Source organism: Grampus griseus (assembly GCF_964374135.1).
Source record: "Grampus griseus genome assembly, chromosome: 9".
NCBI classification, from domain to species: Eukaryota; Metazoa; Chordata; class Mammalia; order Artiodactyla; family Delphinidae; genus Grampus; species Grampus griseus.
In genome coordinates, this window is record NC_139003.1 from 6178820 (window position 1) to 6200490 (window position 21671).

General features: G+C 61.9%; 2 protein-coding genes across 5 annotated transcripts; one reads left to right on the top strand and one right to left on the bottom strand.

Annotated features, from left to right (window-relative positions):
- The first annotated feature begins 64 nt into the window (after nt 1-64).
- FASTK (Fas activated serine/threonine kinase) lies at nt 65-4688 on the top strand. 3 transcript variants are annotated; one of them, XM_082661766.1, is made up of 10 exons: nt 65-240; nt 1037-1459; nt 1955-2134; nt 2254-2393; nt 3225-3438; nt 3540-3699; nt 3914-4005; nt 4089-4203; nt 4277-4391; nt 4484-4688. In XM_082661766.1, the coding sequence occupies exons 1-10, from the start codon at nt 159-161 to the stop codon at nt 4589-4591; spliced, it is 1629 nt and encodes a 542-aa protein (XP_082517892.1). In that variant the 5' UTR covers nt 65-158; the 3' UTR covers nt 4592-4688. The 3 variants fall into 3 exon arrangements, with proteins under 3 accessions (XP_082517892.1, XP_082517891.1, XP_082517890.1); XM_082661765.1 differs by having other exon boundaries at nt 234-495; nt 3540-3693; XM_082661764.1 differs by having other exon boundaries at nt 235-495.
- A 192-nt stretch (nt 4689-4880) lies between these two features.
- SLC4A2 (solute carrier family 4 member 2) lies at nt 4881-20929 on the bottom strand. 2 transcript variants are annotated; one of them, XM_082661837.1, is made up of 23 exons: nt 20794-20929; nt 18440-18553; nt 16623-16788; nt 16225-16463; nt 16026-16144; nt 14255-14487; nt 14013-14155; nt 12417-12597; nt 10984-11119; nt 10699-10864; nt 10439-10553; nt 10133-10317; nt 9824-10049; nt 9459-9674; nt 9228-9376; nt 8907-9101; nt 6985-7245; nt 6782-6871; nt 6414-6580; nt 5822-6075; nt 5558-5727; nt 5119-5292; nt 4881-5021 (listed from the first exon to the last, which is right to left on the bottom strand). In XM_082661837.1, exons 2-23 carry the CDS (start codon nt 18488-18490, stop codon nt 4941-4943), a joined length of 3717 nt encoding a protein of 1238 aa, XP_082517963.1. In that variant the 5' UTR covers nt 18491-18553; nt 20794-20929; the 3' UTR covers nt 4881-4940. The 2 variants fall into 2 exon arrangements, with proteins under 2 accessions (XP_082517963.1, XP_082517964.1); XM_082661838.1 differs by lacking the exons at nt 18440-18553; nt 20794-20929 and adding an exon at nt 17805-17843.
- Nucleotides 20930-21671: the final 742 nt, after the last annotated feature.

Sequence of the window (21671 nt, forward strand, 5' to 3'; positions counted from 1 at the left end):
CGCGCAGCTTCCCGGAAGCAGGGGGCGGGGCGCGCGGCGACCTGGCGCGCGGGGACTGACGGGAGCCACGTCTTTGCTGGCCGAGGACTGTGCCGCGGTTGGCGTCTGGGCGGCGATCCGGGGGCTGCTGGGAAGATGGCGGACTCGGTGGCCCCCTGATGAGGAGGCCGCGGGGGGAGCTCGGTCCCCGGGCCCCGAGACCGACCGAGGGAGCGATCTGCGCGGGGCCTGGGGAGCCATGTAGGGGTGGTGCCTGCGGGGCGGGCCGCGGGAGGGCGGCGGGAGTTGGTGTTGGCGACCGTGCCCCCGGTCTCCTGGCATCCCCGGGCCGGGTGGGCGTTGGGGGAGGGCCCTGACACCGCCGACTCCGCGCCATGGCAAAGCTGAGCCCTCGGGCTCCACGGGCGCCCTCCAAGGTGGGCCCTGCGTTCTCGTTTCACGGGCGAGGAGACTTGGGCAGAGAGACGAAGCCACTTGTCCAAGGTCACGCAGCTGGTAAGTGGGAGCACCCAGCATGGAACCCAGGACCGTCCGGCTGCGGAGCCCGCGCTCCACCTTCTGTGCCGCCGCCGCCTCCTGCGGGAGGGGGAGGTGGTCGGGAGGGCGTATCGTCGCGGCGAGCTGGGCTCCAGGCTGGGCGCGACCACTAACCAGATTCGTGACCTCGGGCTTAACGTAACCCCCTCGCCTCTCTGGGCCTTGGTTTCTCCACCTGTGAAATCGAGGTAATGCCAGCCCTGCCTCCCTCCTCATAGGCCTGTAAGGAGGACGAGAGGGGATAATGCATGTGGAATTGCTTTGTAAATATCCCTACGCTGAGCACACTGAAGGATTACGATTGCTGTTTCAGAGGATGGAAGAAGGCAGAGAGGGGCGGGTTGGGAAGTGGAGCAGAGCAGTCATAAAGAAGGGTGAACATGAGTCAGGGTTGCTCTGACCCCAGGCTCCACCGGATGGGGAGCGAGGTGAGGAGTAGATAGCTGGTCTTTCTCACCGTTGGAGAATACCTCACCCCCTTTTCTGGGCCACCCCTCAGGGTCTCCATCACCCAACTCCATGCTTCGAGTCCTGCTCTCTGCCCAGGCCTCCAGTGCTCGGCTGTCTGGCCTGCTGCTGCTCCCACCAGTACAGCCCTACTGTCTGGGGCCCAACAAATGGGGAGACCGGCCTCCTGGAGGAGCCCCCCATGCAGGCCCTGTGCAGGGGTTGCAGCGGCTTCTGGAACAGGCGAGGAGCCCTGGGGAGCTGCTGCGCTGGCTGGGCCAGAACCCCACCAAGGTGCGCGCCCACCACTACCCTGTGGCACTCCGTCGCCTGGGCCAGCTCTTGGGGTCTCAGCCACGACCCCCTCCTGTGGAGCAGGCCACACTTCAGGACTTGAGTCAGCTCATCATCCGAAACTGCCCCTCCTTTGACATTCACACCATCCACGTGTGTCTGCACCTTGCAGTCTTACTTGGTGAGGACGGTGTCTGGGGGGTGGGTGGGCGTTAACGGAAGAATAGAGAAACAGCAGAGGACCCGAGATCGCTGACAGAACGCACCCCTCGGGCTTGCCAGGAACGGCACGTACGCCGCCACACTTAATGCTGCTCCCCTGTATCCGTGGCAGACATCACGAGTCAAGCAGCAGGTGCTGCAGCTTAGCTAGGGTGCCACCCCAGGTCCCTTCTAATACAGCGCTCTAGGAAGCCCCTGCAATTTGTTACCACTGGCAAGAGATGAGAACTCACTTGCCTTCTTTGTATAAGGCCTTCCCCACAGACTGTTCTGATACCTTAGTGCACGTGATATCTCACATTTCTCTAGTGTTTCCACGTGCTCTGTAGCAAACCTTCCAGCCCAGAAAACAGAGATGAGAAGGATTGGGGATTCATTAACTAAACCAGGACTGGAGCAGAGCAGAGCAACTCCCGGTTGCTAGGACTGCCTCCTCTGACCCTCTCCTCCTCAGGCTTCCCATCAGATGGGCCCCTGGTGTGTGCCCTGGAGCAGGAGCAAAGGTTCCGCCTCCCTCCGAAGCCACCTCCCCCTCTGCAGCCTGTCCTTCGCGGTGGGCTAAGGTTGGAAGCTGCTCTCAGCTGCCCCCGCTTCCAGCGGCATCCACAGCATCACCTCATCCGCAGCCTGGCAGGTGCTGGAGGGGGTTAAGGTTCATGGGAGGAGGGGAGCTGAGGCGGAGGCAGGTGGTGTCTGGTGGAATCTAGTTGAGGTCTGACCTGAGGGTCCGGTGTGATGAGCTGTTCTTTGCAGAGGCCAGGCCAGAGGAACTGACGCCCCACGTGATGGTGCTTCTGGCCCAGCACTTGGCCCGCCACCGGTTGCGGGAGCCCCAGCTTCTGGAAGCCATTGCCCACTTCCTGGTGGCCCAGGAAGCCCAGCTCAACAGCAAGGTGGGATTACCTCCCACCTTCCCATGCTCCTCTCCTACTCATCCCATCCTAAGACACCTGGCAGGCCTAACCCCCACCCAGCCTGATTGGCTGCTTCTATCTGCAGCAGACAACCCAGTTAGGCTCTCTGCTCTTTCCCGTGGGGTTCCACCTTTGCTCACACCCTCGCTGGCTTGTCCAGCTCCCCAGCATGTATGCCTGGGTTGTCTGCACTTCTCCAAACACTCTTTTTTTTTTTTCCTTAAAGAAGATGTTGGGGGTAGGAGTTTATTAAGTTATTTAATTATTTTTGGCTGTGTTGGGTCTTCGTTTTGTGCGAGGGTTTTCTCTAGTTGTGGCAAGTGGGGGCCACTCTTCATTGCGGTGCGCGGGCCTCTCACTATGGCGGCCTCTCTCGTTGCGGAGCACAAGCTCCAGACGCGCAGGCTCAGTAGTTGTGGCTCACGGGCCTCGTTGCTCCGCGGCATGGGGGATCTTCCCAGACCAGGGCTCGAACCCGTGTCCCCTGCATCGGCAGGCAGATTCTCAACCACTGTGCCGCCAGGGAAGCCCTGCAAACACTCTCAGCCCCTGTCTTAACTTGGTTGATCCCACTCTGCTAAGTCTTCAGGGACAGAACCCACAGCCACGTCTCCTCTGCTTGTTTGAAGACTAATCGCGTGGAGCTCAAGCAGTGCTTACCCTGTTGAGCTTCTGGTGTGTGTGTAGAGGGATTGTCCTGCCTTTATGGTGATGCTGTGAGCTTGCAGGCCAAGCCTCCCTGAGGTCCAGCTTGTAAAGGATACTGGAGAACCGCTTCGCGCTGGGTGATGGGCTGCCCTTGCTCCGCAGGTGGTACAGAAGTTGGTCCTGCCCTTTGGGCGACTGAACTACCTGCCTCTGGAAGAGCAGTTCATGCCCTGCCTTGAGAGGATCCTGGCTCGGGAAGCAGGGGTGGCCCCCCTGGCAACTGTCAACATCTTGATGTCACTGTGCCAGCTGCGGTGCCTGCCCTTCCGAGCCCTGCACTTTGTTTTTTCCCCAGGTTTCATCAGCCACATCAGTGGTGCGCAGACTGGAGGGCTGGCTGGGTCCCGGGGAGCCAGTGGGCAGGGGAAGCAGGGTGGGGGTCTGCAACCCAGTAAGCCTTGTCCTGCTTTCCTGCAGGCACCCCTCACGCCCTGATTGTGCGGCGCTACCTCTCCCTGCTAGACACGGCCGTGGAGCTGGAGCTCCCAGGATATCGGGGTCCCCGCCTTCCCCGAAGGCAACAAGTGCCCATCTTCCCCCAGCCACTCATCACCGACCGTGCCCGTTGCAAGTACAGGTGGATGGGGCAGCTTTGGGGAGGGGAGGGGAGCGGCCCGCAAGAAGCACGGGGTAGGCCAACCCAGGGGACCATGTTCTGTGTGTGCTGCTGCACCCTAGGCAGTCAGAGCGGAGCAGCAAAGGCATTTCCCAGGGCCGTGGAACTAGGCAGGAGGGAGCTAGAACGAGTGTCTTGGGGGCTTTCCTGATACCGGTGTTCCTCTCCCCCTCAGTCACAAGGATATAGTAGCCGAGGGGCTGCGCCAGCTGCTGGGGGAGGAGAAGTATCGGCAGGACCTGACCGTGCCTCCAGGCTACTGCACAGGTGAGCTCCGGGTGGGCCAGCGGCTCGCCAGGACACGGAGCCTCCGCTGAAGGCCAGCAGCTCTCTCTCTCCATGCCCTGCAGACTTCCTGCTCTGTGTCAGCAGCTCTGGTGCTGTGCTCCCCGTGAGAACCCAGGACCCCTTCCTACCGTATCCTCCCCGGTCCTGTCCCTACACAACCCGTGACCCTGCCCAAAGGTAAGGGAAGAGGGTGGGAGAGCCTCGCCTGCCTTCATAGACAGCAGCTCTGAGCCAGTCACTTCTCCTCCAGGGTGGTACTGATGCTGCGGGAACGGTGGCATTTCTGCCGGGATGGCAGAGTGCTGCTGGGCTCACGGGCTCTGCGGGAGCGGCATCTGGGCCTGATGGGCTACCAGCTCCTGCCGGTGAGAGCCCTCCCCACGCCCACACACTCAGCTAGTACCCCTCCCCTGGCCGGCCAGGCCCTGGGGTAACCTGCTACCCTCTCCCCCTGCAGCTACCCTTCGAGGAACTGGAGTCACAGAGAGGCCTGCCCCAGCTCAAGAGCTACCTGAGGCAGAAGCTTCAGGCCCTGGGCCTCCGCTGGGGGCCTGAAGGGGGGTGAGGGCGTGCACATGGGTTCAGGATGGCCCCCCCATCGGGGGATGGACAGTTTGCACTTTGGCTCCCTCTGCTTTGATTTGTCATTAAAGTTCCTTTCCTTCCCCATTGCACATCTCGTTTCTGGGACAGAGCGGGCTGGAATCCGTCACCTCTCTTCCATTCAAACCCGGCTCACACACACACGCGGCCGGGGATAGGTGGGGGCCGAAGCACTTTATTGCGGGGGCGCTGGTAAGGGGACTTTAAATTATTCACTTAAATAAAAATGAGGAGGGAGGAGGACGGGGCGAGCACCCCCAGCCCCTGTTCCCTCTGTCCATCTGTCCCTCGGCTGTCCATCCAGGTAGCAGCTACACAGGCATGGGCATCTCGTTGTACTCGTCCACGCCCTCCCGCTCATCAAACACCGGCTCTGCCTCGTTAGCGTCCAGCTGTGGTGGGGCAGAGTCGGAAGGTTGGTGCTGAGCGCGACCCCTTGGCAAGACCGAGGTGGGGCCGGTGGGGTGGGGAGGGGCGCGGGAGCCTTACGCATTTCATCTCTCGCTCGGTGAAGATGCGGGTGAGCACCAGCATGCGGAGCGGCACCGTGAGGATGAGGATGAAGGGGAAGGCCAGGGAGGCAGCCGTGGACATGACGGCCCAGAGCACGGCCAGGCAGAGCAGCTGCAGGGCTGTGAACAGGTGCATACGGAGGGTCCGAACCTGGGGGGGGGGGTGCAGGGCAAGACAGGTGAGCCCGGGCTTCTCTCCAGCCTCCGAGCGCCCCAGTCCCCAGAGGGCCATCAGGCCTGCCACATCCAGAGGACGACGACCCCTCTCCCCTCCACAGGGGTGGGACGGAAGCGCCTCCTTGGGTCTGCACGGGCTGAATGAGGGCTGGCCAGGGTGGGCAGATGGCGGGCTGGAGGGTGACCCACACAGACCAGGAGGGGGCAGAGGCACAGGGCCCTTCCGAGCCAGGTCTCACCTTCTTGACATAGGTGACGTCTGGGTGGTGTTTGGGTGGCATGAGAAGCAGGTGCAGCCGCTCATAGAACTGGATCCCGTTAAGGGAGGTAACTCCCATGTACAGGAAAATCCCGAAGAGCACAGCCAGGGGGATCTGCCGGAGCAGATCCCCGATGACCAAGGAGAGGCCTGGGGGAGGAGGAGAAACAGCTGGCCCCAGGGCTCTCTACCCCAGTGGCCCTAAGACCCCTCCGGGAAGGCTGGGCGCAAGAGGTGAACGTACCCACAAGCAGGGCAACCAGCAGCCCCGTCACCCGCTGCTCCTTGACCTCCTGGATCTTGGGCTTGTCCCCGGGCGCCACAGCCTTGCTCATGACAGTAAGCGCGTTGGCATGCGTGACGGAGCGGACGGTGGCAGCAGCCAACCAGGGCAAGCCAAAGAGGGCACAGATGCCGCCCATGGCCACGATGAGCAGCAGGTCCAGGTGGAAGCCGGAGCCCTTCTGCAGCATGCGCTCCTTCTTGGAGATGATCAGCCTGGGCGGAGACAGGCACGCACTGAGCCCCGGGCCCAGCCTGGCAGACAACTGTGTCTTTCCAGAGTGCCCAGTCACCTCTGTCTGTTTCTGGAACCTGATGGTCCCTGCCTCTTCCGTCAGGGCGAGGGTCCCATCACAGAACTGAGTCCTATCTGGCCCTCCCCACCCTCCTGGACAGCTCCCAGCCCGTACTGTGCCCATCCGAGCAAACGTCAGTGGGATTTTCTGCTGCCTACAAAGTCAACTCCAGCAGCCAGCCTGCCGGGGGCTCCAGCCCCTCCACGCAGCAGGCGGTCGCCGTCTGCACGGCACCCTGCCTATGCCAGGACCACTCACGTGGTGATCTGTGTCTCCATGAAGATAAGGATGAAGACCAAGATGGCAGGCAGCAGGCTGGCAACCATCATCCACACGGGGAAGGAGCTGCGCTCCCCCAGGGGGTTGATGACCCAGCCCCGCTTCTCTGGGGCTGTCACTGAGATTCCGCTGGGCACGCTCAGCTTCTGCGGGGCAGAGGGTGGGGCCAGGGGCAGGTGAACCTTGGAGGGAGTGCCCTGAGCTGCACTGGGCAGGGTGGACGCCGAAGGCGTGCTGTGGGAAAGGCCTGGTGTCTGCCCAGTTTAGAGGCAGCTCTGGACTCGGGGGCCTGGAGGGGAACGTCCAGAGTCCAGCACCGCCTCACTGCTGCGCGCGCTCCGCCGTACCTGGGTGTAGGTGTCCTCGATACTGTAATCCACAAGCACCATGATGAGGATCGCGATGGGTACCCCAAAGTCCCCGATCACTCGCCGCACCTGTGGGCGAGCACCGTGCTCAGAGGCCCCACGCCTCGCTGCAGCCCCGACTCCGAGTCGCCCCCCTTCCTGTCCCCAGATCTCGCCTCCCTCGGGCCCGCCAGCCCACACACCCGGCCAGGGAAGAACCGGCTGTTCTTGAATTTGCGCAGGAAGAAGGCGATGAAGAAGGTGCCAGCCATGAGCACCAGCGACAACAGGGCGGTGTTGGGCTGGCCCCGGGGCCTCCCCTGCCTGGACGGCCCGGCTGAGCTCTCATTCCTCGGCCCCAGCGTGGCTGCTTCTGCTGCCCCAGCCCACGTGGCGTTCTCGCTACTGTCTGCCTCGGAGCTGTTGGAGACTGAACAGCCGTGGAGGGGATGTTCCTGGAAGATCTGGGGAGAGGACAAAGGATTCTATCAGCTTAACTGGTGAGACATCCGGGACTCAGCTATATGCTAAGTGGGACAGGTAGGGCTGGGGGTGGCTGGCCTGCCCTCAAAGAGCTTGTCTTGATTAAGAAAATGACCGAGGTGACCAGATGTGAGCACAAGACAACTAGCAATTAAGAGAGGGGCTGGTCTGGGACTTCCCTGGCGGTCCAGTGGTTAAGACTGAGCTTCCAATGCAGGGGGTGTGTGGGTTTGATCCCTGGTCAGGGAACTAAGATCCCACATGCCACCCGGCATGGCCAAAAAATTAAAAAAAAAAAAAAGAGGGGTTGATCTAATTCGGGAAAGCAGCTGCAGACGAGGCTCCAGCCAGGCCTGGAGGAGCGACACAGGGAGCGTGGTGGACCTCGGGGGCACATCTTCTCCTGATCCTGACACAGACACAGACGTGGGTCTGATGCCCAGACCGTGACCCTGTCTGTCACCTTGGGGGCCTTTCCCTTTGACATTCTGGATTGTTCGCCGCTTTAACAAAAGCACAGGGGCTTCCCTGGTGGCACGGTGGTTAAGAATCCGCCTGCCAGTGCAGGGGACACGGGTTCAAGCCCTGGTCCAGGAAGATCCCACGTCGTGGAGCAACTAAGCCCGTGAGCCACAACTACTGAGCCTGCGCTCTAGAGCCCACGAGCCACAACTACTGAGCCCGTTCACCTAGAGCTGGTGCTCTGAAACAAGAGAAGCCACCGCAATGAGAAGCCCGCACAACACAACGAAGGGTAGCTCCCCGCCCCCCACACAAAAAAAGAGTAGCCCCCACTTGCCGCAACTAGAGAAAACCCGCATGCAGCAACAAAGACCCAATGCAGCCAAATAAATAAATATATTAAAAAGAAAAAAAAAGAATTCACCTGCCAATGCAGGGGACATGGGTTCAAGCTCTGATCTGGGAAGATCCCACATGCTGCAGAGCAACTAAGCCCATGCGCCACAACTACTGAGCCTGCGCTCTAGAGCCTGCGAGCCACAACTACTGAAGCCCGCGCGCCTAGAGCCTGTGCTCCGCAACAAGAGAAGCCACCACAATGAGAAGCCCGCGCACCGCAACGAAGAATAGCCCCCGCTCGCCTCAACTAGAGAAAGCCCGCGCGCAGCAACAAAGACCCAACGCGGCCATAAATAAATAAATAAAGTTATTAAGAAAAAAACAAAAGCACATATTACCTTCGTTATTAAAGATATGTGAGCCATCCACCTAGATATTCAGCCTCACAGGTAATGAAATAATTGCAGAGTAAGCTCAGAAGGATCCCCCTTTTGACATCTTAAATTTTTGAAAATTTATTTCACAGAAGATACTGTGAAATATACGTCTTATATGCTGTGAAGCACGCATACTACTTTTGCAAGAATGTATTTGCAAGTTTAAAAAAAAACAAAAAAGTGAGTCTTTAAGACTGATCTGAAGCTCTGATGTATATGTTGGTGACAGGGAGGGAGGGTGGGCGGGGAAGGGGTGGGGGCAGCAGGAAGGACCAGCCTAGGTTCCGTGGCTCCATGGGGCAGCCCGGCCTCACGCTCAGAGAACAAAGGGGCAGGACGCCCCCGGCTCCCTCCAGTCCCAAAGCCCGGCCCCTCCTGGGCCAGGTTCCGTCAGGCCCACCCACCTTAACCAGCTTGTAGAAGGTCTCGTAGATGAAGATGAGGGAGATGAGGAAGGCGAAGATCTCCTGGGTGAAGCGGGAGACGAAGCGCACCAGGAAGCTCCCCTCCAGGGCCACCATGAGCAGGGCCAGCAGCACCAGCCAGAAGCCAATCCACACGCGGCCCACCAGGTACTCCAGGTCGTTGCTGCTGCAGAACTGGGGCACGGTGGGCAGTCAGGCTCGGAGCCCGGGGCAGGCTAACGGGGCGGGAGTGCTCGGGGAAGAGAACGGGGAGCTGAGCTGGGCAGGAAGGACTAGCCCGGGTAGCCCGTGGCCCCTCACCGAGAAGAAGGCTTCCTCGAAGACCAGCAGGGGCCCCGAGAAACCGATCACCAGCAGCGGCTGGGCCCCCAGCAGGCAGAAGGTCACGCCCTGCACTGCCGTGGACATGATCAGCTCCGATACTCCAATCAGGTCATGCGTCTTCTCTCCTAGGGCGGCAAGAGCCAGCTCAGCGGCTGGCGGCCGGGGGGACCCGTGCGCTCCCCACCACGACCTGAAGCCTCTCCTTACCCAGCAGCCCCCCGAAGGTGATGGCAGGAGACAGGGCCGCGAAGTAGATGAAGATGACGGCGGCCAGGCACTGGGGGTTGAGCGCGTCTCGGAAGTCGCTCAGGTAGTGGGGATAGCGGCGCCGCACATCTCGGATCAAGCCCCCAAAAGGCCGGCCTGTCCGCCGAAGGGGATCGTCTTCCACCACACCTGCCACCTCTACCATCTGCAGGAGCGCTGCAACCCGGGCCTCCGTCAGGGCGCCCGTCACAGCCCTCTTCCTCCCGTCCCGCTCTCCTCCGTGTACAACAGACCACCCTCCGGCCTAAGCCCCAAGCCCCCAGCCGGCAGCCCAGACCTGGCCCCCGGCCTGCACTGGCCCGTACCCTTATCTTGGGCTGACTTGGGCTCCAGCCCAGCCCCCGGGGGCAACAGCCGGACCTGCTCCTCTCGCTTCTTGAGCATCTGCCGCTGGAAGTGAGCGACGGATCGCAGCAGCTCCTCGCCCTGCACCTCCGAGGGCGGCAGCACCACGCTGCAGTCCAGGAAGGCGTTGATGGCCGTCAGCAGGTCCTCCCGTTCGTCTGCCAGGTAGGCGGCCTCGTGGAATTGCTGCCGAGGCGGGACGGGGCTAGTGAGGACGCGGGACGGGGGCCGGGCCGGGGCCAGGCTGGGTGGGCTGGACGGCAGCTGACCTTGTCGGACATGAGGGTGGAGATGGAGCGGCCGATCTCATGGTAGTCCATGTTGGCACTGCTCGGGCCCAGCAGCAGGAAGAGGAAGCGCACAGGCACCGGCACCTCCAGCACCGCGTCCAGCTCCGCTGCCTCCCGCAGCCGCACGAAGGCCATGGTGGGGCGGGAGAGGAACTCCACGCAGCCTGGGGGCGTGCAGCCGGCATGGGCACGGGAGCAGCAGTCGCCTCCCGGCCCCCAGCGCAGGGGCGCCCCCGAGGCAGGCCCGGCCACCCGTACCCTGCCCCTCGAGCTTGCCCCACATACCCACAAGGACCACCGTAGCCTCGGCGTTCTCAGGGATCTTCTCCAGAAGCTTCAGCTCATGCTTGGACTTGGAGCGGGTGATCCCAGCTGGAGGAGCTGCAGGAGGCAGCTCACGCTGGGGATGCAGGAGAGCAGAGCTCAGCCTGGCTACCCCCCACCCCCGGCCCCGCCCGTTCCCGCCCGACTCGCTTGGCGGTCCTGCAGCCCGAGCCACAGTGGCGGCTGGACCTGACCCAGGCAGGGTCACTTTCTCCCCTCACCTCTCGCTCCACCTCCAGCCGGGTCTCGGGAACACCTCCAATGAGAGGCTCGGTGACGTGGGGGTCGCTCTCGGCTCCCTGGCCGTGGTGATGCCCCAGCAGGGAGCCCAGGGAGCCGGCTGAGATGTTGCGGGGAAAGGAGAAGTCCTTCTCATCACTCGGGTGGCTAGTGGGGCAGCAGGCAGGAGGTGAGGAGGGCCGGCGGCCGGCGCTGGGCATGGGCAGGCGCTGGGCATGGGCGGGCGCTGGGCGCGGGCGGGCAGGGTGTGGCGGGCGGTGCCTCACCTGTGTTTCAGCAGCAGGGCCCTCAGCACGTTGGCTCTGTCCTCGGCCTTGATCTGGTCAGAGATGACCATCTGCTCCACCACCTGGTGGGCCACGCCAGGCAGGGTCTGCTGGTCCAGGTCCAAGAGCACAGCCCCTGGAATAAGGACCACCGCGAGAGGCCCTCATCCTCAGGCAAGATGCAAGGGCGGGGATGGGAGGGAGGGAGAGCGGGAGCGAGGGCAGTCAAGTAAGTGCGGCCAGGGCTCGGTGAGCAGGGCCCAGCGCTGCCCAAGGCCCAAGTCCCACGGCCTCTCTGACCCATTTCTTCCAGCCCCCCTCTCCCCGCAGGAATGCCTGTGGGGCTCAGCAGAGGCCAGGGAACCCCTGCCATCAGAGAGGCCACCGGGGCCGGGTCCTGCCCAGATGCCCCTTCCGGGAAGCACGCAGCAGGAAGTGCCCCGGGCCACCCCCTCGGCCTAGACTGCTCTTCACTGCCAGCAAGTGCATCCTCTGACTTCACTCTAGGGCCCTAGTTCCGCCCTCTGGAGCGCGACACAGCCGGTCTGCGGCCTCGTCCCCATGGCAGCCCTGGAGCCCTCTGAACACGTCCCCCTCCAAGTCTAGCAGCTGCTCAAGGACAGTTTCTAGGTCTCTCCACCCCGTCACTGCTCTGAGCTGCCATTTCATATAGAAATGAAGGTCCTTTCAAAAGTCACCAGGTCATTTTTCCGTCAAGGTCAACTCACAGGAACACAGAACTAAAGACCCAACAGAACCGAAGGCCCCCTGAGCAGCCGAAACCAAGATGGCAAAGCCCGGCGATAAAGCACCCGCACTTCGGCGCCTTACCCCAAGCCCTCAAGCCTCACTCAGAGCCGAGTTAGTTTCTGCTAGTTTGGAAATAATTCTGACAGCAGGTTTCTGAGTCCTCAGCTGCTTAGAAGCAGGCCTGCTGACAGCAGCTGGGAGCGATTCCCCAACAGGAAGGAGGAAACGAGCAAACGGCAGAACATCAGACACAGCGCTCGCGAATCCTGCATCCGCGCTCATGCAGTCGTTTACACAGCCCTGCTACAGGTTAGGTCACGTTCCCCAGAGTCTCTAGAATTTCCCAAAGCGTTCCACTAAAACTGTTTGACGACACTGTAGCATCCAAAACATACCAGCTTCCGTTATCTGAAAATATCACTTAGAGAAGCTGCTTGCTGAAGATGCCAGGCAAGAGGAGAGGGTCAGTCCTGCCCTGCAGTCACCCAATGACAGAGCCCGAGGCACGGCAGGCATCGTGACAGGTGATATCATGACAGGAGATGCTCCCTCCTGGGCTCTGGTGACATTACACACCCTGTTGCTCAAGACAAACGTGGGACCGTGTGGTCCTCAGAGAACGGGCTTGGCGGGCGAAGGGAACTCCTGGGGTGACGATGGGCAGGGGGTGGGGCGTGGGTTACCGTGGGCCAGGGTCCGGCGCAGCTCCAGGAGGCTGCGGAACGAGAGGGAGGCCACGTGGGGCTTCCCCCAGCGCTCTGTCTCTTCCTCTACATCCTCCTCGAATTTGATCCAGCGCGCCGTCTCCCGCCACTGAGGCTCCTGGTTTTTGTCCAGCAGCAACTCATTCAGTTCCACAAACACCTTGGGGTGAGATGAGAGGGCATGGCAGGACGGAGGGCACAGGCATGGAGCCTGGGCGAGTTATTAACCCATCTGAGACTGTCCCTCGTCTGTGAAATGGGAGTAATACCACCCCCGTTACTAGAGTACAGCACAGGGACCTAGTGTATAGCACAGGGATTTATACTCAATATTTTATAATAATCTACGAGGGAAAAGGATCTGAAAAAAATAGATATACATGTACGTATAACTGAATCACTTTGCTGTACACCTGAAACTAACACATTGTAAATCAACTGAACTGATGATAATAATAAAAGGGCTCTAATGGGAGCTAAAAAAAAAAGTATACAAAACATTTAGCACAGTATATGACTCTTAGTAACCGTCTGATGAATGGTCACTACACACACACACACACACAAACTGGAATTTTTTTTTTTTTTGGCCTCGCCACGCAGCATGCGGAACTTCCCTAACCAGGGATCGAACCGATGGGAAGTGAGGAGTATTAACCACTGGACCACCTGGGAAGTCCTACATTGGAATTCTGTAGGATTCATTTATATGCATTCAAGAACTGGCAAAACTAATTGAGAGTGACCGCAGAGCGGTCACCTCTGAGGGTGGTGACTAGGCAGAGGCCCGAGGGAACTCCCTGAGTGTGGGAAATGTCCTATATCTAGGTAGGGTTGGCCAGGTGTTTACACGTGCAGAGTGTCACAGAGCCGTCTGCTTAACCCGAGTGTGCTTTACCGTGTCTGTTCGACCGCAATAAAAAGGTTACCAAAAATAGCCACTGGGAGGGTCAGGGTTCAGGACCAGAGCCCTGAGGTCTAAGGTGGGCAACATCGCTACGTAACTGAGTGGTCTTGACCAGTCACTGCCCCCGATGTATGATGCCGCCCGGGCCATCATCCTCACAGGTTACGGCAGGACTGGATGAGCACAGAGGTGACTGGATTCTGAAAAATGAAACACGCTGCTCCACGGAGCTGCCTCTGGCCCAAACGGTCTTCAAACACCTCGCTGCCAGCTGCCAGAAAACGGGCATGAAAGGGAAGCCGACCTGTCTAAGATGTGAACCAGAACCGTAAGGCCCACACCAGCAACTGCAGGTAATACCGTAATAACTGTCTGGGGACAGACGGCTACTAGACTTACCGTAGTACACGTGTCGTAATATGCTTAAATGTTAAATCGTTATGTTGTACACGGGAGGCTAACAATATTGTGTATCAACTATATTTCAATTAAAAAAAAATCAATGCTGTTTGAAGATGTGTATATTGCACTCTTGTGCAGTGTACAACCTTCAAAACCATACATGGCAACCCTGGTGCTCGAGATAACCGCAGGTCTGCGAAGGGACGGGGGCTGTGGTAAGAAGACGGATGGGGAGATGCTGCAAGACCGTGAAGCGGAGAAATTACCTCGTGGGGCTTGTGGGGGGCCCGGGGCCGAGCCCGAGGGGTGGGGCCAGGCTCTCGCCCTTCCCGGCCACTCTGCACAGACGCTTTGGCATTCTTCCGCACCAAATGTCGCCGTACCCCAGGAACGTCCTCAAACCGGTGACCTGTGGGTGGGGGGTGGAGGGACAGGATCAAGCGCCCCTTCCTCTTACCCCCACCCTCGTTCCCAGCAGCTCCGGGCTTGGCCCAGGCCCAGCACTCACTCTTCATGAGGTCTAGGTCGGCCGTGGCCAGCGTCTGGGCCTCGCTCTCGTCCGTCGGGACCCGGGGCAGCAGTGCCTGCTCAGCCCCAGTCATGCTGCCGATGCGTCTCCTCTCCTGCAGATTGTAGCTGCGGTGCCCAGGCTGCACTTTGGCCAGGGGGCGCCCAGAGGCACCCCCGTCATCACCTCCCGCTGTGACACTGGCCACAGCCGCCACCTCTTCCACCAGGGCTCTGGACAGACAAAGCAGCCATGAGCCTGAGAAGGCTGGCCCCTCTCCCTCGGCCGGGAGCCACACAGGAAGGACCCAGGAAGGGGACCCCGCTGGACCTCACCCCTCTTCGCTCCCCACCCTCGGTAGGTGCGGATGTAAAAGAGGATTCTGGAAGCAGACCACCGCATCTAAATCCGGCTCGACCATTTACTGGCTGTGCCCCCCAAGCGATCACACAAGCCACCCGGAACATCAGCTCAGCAGCAAAATGGAGCTGAGGGCAGCCTTCCCAGGTGTGGGGAGAGTGAAGTCCGGAAAAGTACCCAGAGTGGGACCTGCTTCCCCTCCCAGGCACACCCCTAACAATGGACTCGAGGTTCACAGGGTCCCGTGTTTCTAACCAAATGGAGTAAAGTACATGGAAATGGGCCTTTGAAACTGTAGACACCCCACCCCTACCCAACAGTCAAGGAGGATATGAACCCCTGTCCCTTACAGATTCCAGCTTCTGCTCCCGTCCCCCAAGCTGCGATGCCTCCTTTCTCTCTGCCACTGCCAGTGGGTCCCTGTCCCTGACGCACCATTCCAAACCGTTCTCCCGACATCTCACCTCCCACAGCTCCAAGCCCCCATGACAAGTCCCTCCTCTGCCAGGCTTTCTCCACCTACACCTACCTTCCGTGCCCTCACTTCTGCTCGCACCCCTGCCCACAAATCTGACCCACTTTTCCAGCACAACGCTGTGCTCTCTCTGGGGCTCCGCCACCTCCTCCTGGCCGTCCAGCCACCTGCAGGCCTGCGCCCCCAGTGCAGATGGCCAACGCGGACCCAGCTCCATCCACATTGTGCTATCTCCCCAGCGAGCCTGTGCCGCCCTGGAGGGGCAATCCGCCCTTCACTTCCCCGGGTCCTTCGCACTGCCTGGCACCCAGAAACCAACAGGGAGGTGACAGTAGTGACCTTGAGACCCAGTTCAAAGTGATTTCTTCCAAGAAAGCTTCTCTGGCTAACAACCCCAAACTCCAATCACCTACTGGTACCGACACTACACCTGAACCAGGTCGTCTGGCACAGTAACTTGTTCTGATACCATTTCATGAGACCACAAGCAGGGTAGACTGGCAGCTAGCTCCCCAAGAGCAAGAGGGGGTCTCCTGTTGCTCTCACACCCTTGGGGTCCCGGGGGTGCGTGGAGGTCACCCGTCCAGTTCCTGATCCGGGGTTTGACGCTGCTCTACCTGAAGCCATGGGCCGGGGGATGGCAGGGGGTGGGAGAAGACGACTTAGACCACACATCTCTTCCGTGCCGGGCGGACCCATACTTAAACTTCCGTTCACACCACCCTTTAACCCCTACCACCACCTTGGGAGAAAAGTTCTATTATTCTTGGTTTATAGATGGGAAAACAGGCTCAGACACTGTGACTCGTCCAAAGTCAAATCGCAGCGGCAGGACTGGGATTTCTGAACCTGTCTGAGGACCTCAAGGCTCCTGCTTTGTTCCCCACATCAACTCGCTGGTGCCGGCCCGGGAGGTCCCTGTTTGGGGACACTTACCCAGTCTGGGCCCCTTTGGTGGCCTGGGGAGCTGCCTCGTGGTGGGGCAGCATTGGAGGGGGAGACGGACTGGTTGTTTCCGCCTTCCGGTCCGCACCTTCATCCTCCTGGAGAAAGAACTAGAACAGGGACCCGTATGAGCAGGTGAGGCCAGGCCAGGGGTACCGCAGACATCCCCAGGAGCCCTGCCCCCGCTCACCTGCACGGAAGAGGGTGTGGACGCAGGGGGCTGGCTGAGTGCCCGGGCCCCCTCGGCCTCACTGGCCTCATCCTCCTCTTCCTCGCCCTCCTCGATGGTGGGGGTCTCCCCGGTCGGGGAGGCTGCAGGGCGCCTGCGCGGCTTCCGTCCTGAGCCCTGGGGTACTTTTCGGCGCCTGGCGTCGGGAGGCAGGTGGGTGGACAGCGGGTGGTGGATGTGGTGGGAGGACTGCCGGTGGTCTGCAGGGAGGAGGGCGCTTAGCTGCCGGCGGGCACGGCTCCCCGCTCAGCTGGCCGGCCCCCAGTGCCCCCCCCAGGCCCCCGGCTCCATCCTGGCTCCATCCTGGCAGCCAGAGCACCCCTGCCCCCCGCTCGCTCCGCCTCCCCGAGCCCCCTCACATTCAAAGTCTGCCTCCCCGTAGCTTCGGCCCGGCTCCTCCCCTCCTCGGGACCCGGCCTCCTGCAGGATCTCCTCAAACCGCTCCACGCCCAGGGTGCGGTGAAGTTCATCCTCCTCCTGCTCTGGGAAGCCTGGCGTCACAGGGCCCAGGCTCTCTGGCTCCGGCTGTGAAAAAGAACGGGCGGTGAGAACGCACGCACGCACGCACGGGAGACGCTCCTCGAAACCCCACCCCGCCTAGCGGCAGAGTCCAGTACCACCCCCAGCCCCGGCTGCCCTCCCCTCGAGTGCCAGGGACTCGGGACTCGGCACCCACCGCCCAGCGGCCCGTCCCCCGGGTTCCGGGCTCTCAGGACACTGGCTGGGCGCATTCCAGTCAGTTCTAGGGCATGTGGAAAGCGTCTGCCCTGGAAGCCTCAGCAGAAATGCTGTGTGTCCAGCCCGCAGGTCAAGGTCGGGTGTGTGATCTGGGCCGTTCACACGGCTGATAGTAGTGAACGCAGCCCCTGTGCTCAGGGATGGCGACTGAGCCCGAAAAGTAACTTCTGCAGGCGGCTGTGCTACCTGACCCGGGCTTGGTCTGAATCGAACTAGAGCCCAGCTCCTGGACAGGGATGCGGCGCTTCCCCTTGGGAGTCCGGAGCCCGGGACCTCAGCCGCTGCGGGGCCCCGCCCTGCCCCCACCCTCACTCCCCCCCACCTGAGTCATACTGCAGGAGCGGCGGGACTGCGGTGGCCTGGCGCTTTGGAGAGCTCAGCCTAGCTGAGCAGCCGGCCGCCCAGCCCACGGCCTTGGTCCAACCCCCCCCCCACCCCTCCCCCTCCCCCTCGCCCCGCCCGGGCGTCTCAGCTCCAGGCACCGCTAAATATTTGCCCGAGAGCTTCTGGACTTGAAGGGCATCGAGATCTCCAAGGGCAGGGGTACCAGAGCAAGGAAGAGCAAGGGGGAGGTAGGCTGGGAAGAAGGGCGGGCCTTGGAGAGTCTCGGAGGTGGGGTCACGAGCAGCTGGGGGTGGCAGGGATACTGGGCAGGAGAAGATGCAGGGGTGAGGAGTCTGCTTCTCCCCAGCCCACCTCTGCAGCTCTAGCCCGGCTCCCCCCCGCACTGGGCCTCACTCTCACCAGAATTAGCACGCGGGCTAGCCCGGGGTGGGGGGAGGAGGGTCAAGAACCCCTTGCACCTGAGGCTGAAGGAGGAAGTCCATGGCCGGCAGGGGTGAACTCGGGAGGGAGGGGGAGGGGACCAGCCGGCGCCTCTTCCTGGTCACGTGCCCCGCTGGGCCAAGGTGACCAATAACGGGCTGATTATGGCACTGGGGTTAATCATTAGCCTTCCCAGGAAGATGGGAGGGGGACACGTGGGGCGGTGGCCACGTGGGGGCCAGGAGGGGCGGGGCTGAGTGGCACGTGGGGCCGGGGGTGCAGCGGTCTGCGCAGAGCTACCTTGCAGCAGACCGGCGCCGCCTATGAGACCCAGTCAGAGGGGGGGGTCGCTGGCTTAGAGACCCAGGCTTCCCAAAGTTCCTCTCTCGCTGAGGCTAAACAACAACCCGGGTCTTCAGGACACAGAGCCTCAACTCCCTCCCTAGGACCAGAAGCTGTCTGACACCCACCCCCCCAACGGACACCTGTCCCAGACCCAGTGCCCCACGCAAGGCCCGGAGCGGGGATAGCGGTGCCCCTCCCAAGTCCCTCACAGGCTCCCCTCCCAGGCCTCTCCGGACACACACGCCCCTGTCTGACACAGACCCGCACCCTGGCCAGAGCCCCGGGGGTGATGGTGGAGAGGGACAGAGGGGCAGCGGGCAATACTCACAGTGCGGAAGGAATCTGCGCCCGAGGCGGGGCGCCGGGGGGCGCTGCTCATGGCCAAATCCTAGCCCTTCTCGCTGTAGCTGCGGCTTTCAGGGCAACAAGGCGGCGGCATAACCTGGGGGGGGGGGGCGGGGGAGGAGCAATCACTGCATGAGAGAGGTGCCAGGCCTGCAGGGGCACCCCAACATTGCACAGCCAGGGGAGGGCAGGGCACGGGGCTTCACGGAAGCCCGCCGGCCACGAGGGGTCTCCTGGTTGCACAGGATCCTCCCAGACTAGGAAAGGCCTTAGAGCGGCCCTTGGAGGGTGGGGGGAGCAAAGAGAGTTATTTATGGGAAGAAAAGAGAGGAACAAAGAGAGACAGAGGCAAGCACTGAGGCACAGGAGGCCACAGAGGGCCAAGGGACTAAGCGGAGTGAGGGGGAGAGAGCCGGGGGTGGGAGATGCTGGGGGGAAAAAAAGGCAGACAGGAGTCAAGGCCCAGACCCGGAGAGAAAGCAGCGATCAGGGAGGGGAGACAGAGGAAGCAGGGAGGAGAGGCCGAGCCAGAAACGGGAGCGGTGGGAGCGGTGGCACGGCACACTGAGGCGGGCTGAGACCAGAGAGGGCTGTGCTGGGGGGAGTGAGACACCCCTTGAGGCAGAGACGATGGGCGTATGAAGGAAGGGAGAAAGAGAGCTCTGGAGAGAGCCCAAAACAGCAAGCAACGGGGCTGTTCATGGGCCCCCCTCCACTGAAAAAAGCCCAGCCCCGAAGTGGGGGGGGGAGGCTCCCTGGGGGAGGGGCAGGAGCCCAACTCCACTCACTCAGTGGGAGGGAGGAAGGGAGGCTGGCAGGCACAGGCCGGGCACGACTTTATAATGGGGGAGGGGCACGTGACGACCAGAAAGAGGGTGGGCACAGAAACTCCGAGGTTCTGCCCTCAGGAGCCGTCCAATCCCTCCCCTCCCCAAGCCTGGGGCCAGGAAAATCTGAGTGGCAGGGCTGACGCCCTCCTGACCGTGACTGTAGGGGTGTCTGGGGAGGACACCGTGCGGGGGGAGGGCAGCGAAAGAGCTGCGGTTAGGGAACCCGACCAGTGCCAACTGGGGTACCTATTCCTAGTGGGGGCAGTGCTGGGGACACCCAAGGCTCTGCGACGGCAAAAGTACCGAAGCTCCCCAGTGTGTCACTGGGGGATCAGGGTTACCGGATTTAGGGCCAACTCGGGGGTAAGACAGGTCAGTGCAGGGTCAAACAATGTAGGTCTTGGGGTCAGTCCGGGGTGGGGAGCCCGGAGCGACACATTCCTGGCCGGCCTTCCAACTCAGCTGACTGCCCTCTTCACCTCCCCCTAGCAGGCCCTCCGCCAGGGCAAGTCTGTGCGGGGGAGAGGGGTGCTGGGGGAGGAAACCCGGTCTGGGAAGGAGTGCCGGCACCTGCCGGCGCCACACGCCCCGCTCCAGGCTGTGCCCTCAGTGCGCTCCTCCATCCTCCCCTCCTCCCTTTACCTCCGCCCCCCCTTCGCCCCCGCCCCCACCATCCCAGAACACAAAGCAGCCTCTGTCCAGAGCATCGATGCCGATAATCCGGGCTGGGGGCACATTCCGGGGACCAGCCCCGACCGGCCCGGAGGATTAGCAACTCTCCCCTGCCCAAGGGATTAGCACTCCGGACCCCCTTGGGGGGCATTAACCACCCCCCAGGTGAATTCGCACATTCCACAGCTCTTCGATGTGGGCCTGGCGGGACTGGGGAGCGAAGGGAGGAGGGAAAAGTGGACCCTGGATTTCAGGCGGCGCCGCCCCCCACACCCAGCACAGAGCTCCCCACCCAGCCAGCCCCCCAGGAGCTAGGTCGAACTCTCCGCGCTCGCCTTTCCCATCCCCACCCAGCTGCTCCCTCTTCTGCCTGACCCCTTGTCCTGACCTGACCCGCCAACCCCTTCCCGGCTCCGCCTCCCAACCCCGAGATCGGGGGCAGAGGCTTGGGGCAACACCTAGGCAGGGCACCCTGGACGGGCTGAAGGATAGAGTAGGGGACCAAAGGGGAGGGGTGTCGTCTTGGAGTCCGTCCAGGAGTTGGGAGGGCCGGCGGCGCCTCCCAGAGAGTACCCCCTCCTGGTGGCAGGGGGCGCGGCACCCTCGCTTTAGGGAACTCTAAGAAGCGGACCCTGGATCCCGCTTCCTACCAGCAATCACTCCTCTCGCCTCCCCATCCTTCTCCCCAAGACCTCGCTTCCCCGCGCCCCAGTCTCCGCCCTTTCCTGCACTTCCACTCCCTCCCAGCTCCGAGTGCCGAGTTCCCCCCTTTCCTTTCCCCTCCCTTCCTCCCTCCGCGGCCCTGGCCCTCCCCCTCCGCCACCTCTCCGCTTACCCGCTTCCTCTGGACTTCGTGCTGCAGGGGTCTCGGGGTCTCTCCCCCTTCTCTGGAGCCCTCGCGCGCTCCCGACGACTCCCCCGTGCCCACCTTGGGGCGCGCCCCCGTCGCTCCCAACTTCTCCCAACTCAACTTTCCCCCGCGCCACAGGCAGGCCAGCCCCCTGCGTGCGCGCCCCCTGGCGCACCGTGCGCGGCCCCGCCGCAGCGGGCTGGGAGGCGCGGAGTGGGGGCCGAGACCCGGGGGCGGAGGCGCGCTCCCAGGCAAGGCCCTGCACTGGGAGCCCAGCGCCGAGGAGGCCGCCCCGGCTGTCCCTCGGCGCTGCCCAGCGAGGTTGCCGCCCCAGGCTTCCCCGCACGGACGCCCCGGGGACGTCGTTTCTTGGCCCCATTAGGCACCTCTGGGCGGAAAGGGGCCCGCCTCATGCTGGGGATCCCAGGCAGGAAAAAGGAGGCACAAAGATGATCAGGAAATTCGAGGCGGAGGAAGTTGAAATATAAATGCATTGGGGTCAAGCTTCTCTCGCGGCCGCGGGCGTCCCCCGCCTCCCACCCGCAGTTTCCCCAGTGCCTCCAAGAAAGCCCCTGTCTTTGCCTGGAGGACAGGGACAGGAGCGGGGGGGGGGGGAGGGGGGCGGGGAGCGCGAGAGGGGTGATGGCGGGGATGGATGCCCATTACCCTGAACTTAGACTTTACGAACCGGGGAAATTCTGCCTCGGAGAGATTCCCTGCGGTGACCTTCCTTCTCGAACCCTATTCATAGTCATCACCTGTCATTTAAAGATCTCTGTGTGTACTTCTGGTTTTCTAATAAATTATAACTTGTTCCAGATAAGGAATATACGTTTCGCTTCTTTAGTCTGCCACCGGCTGAA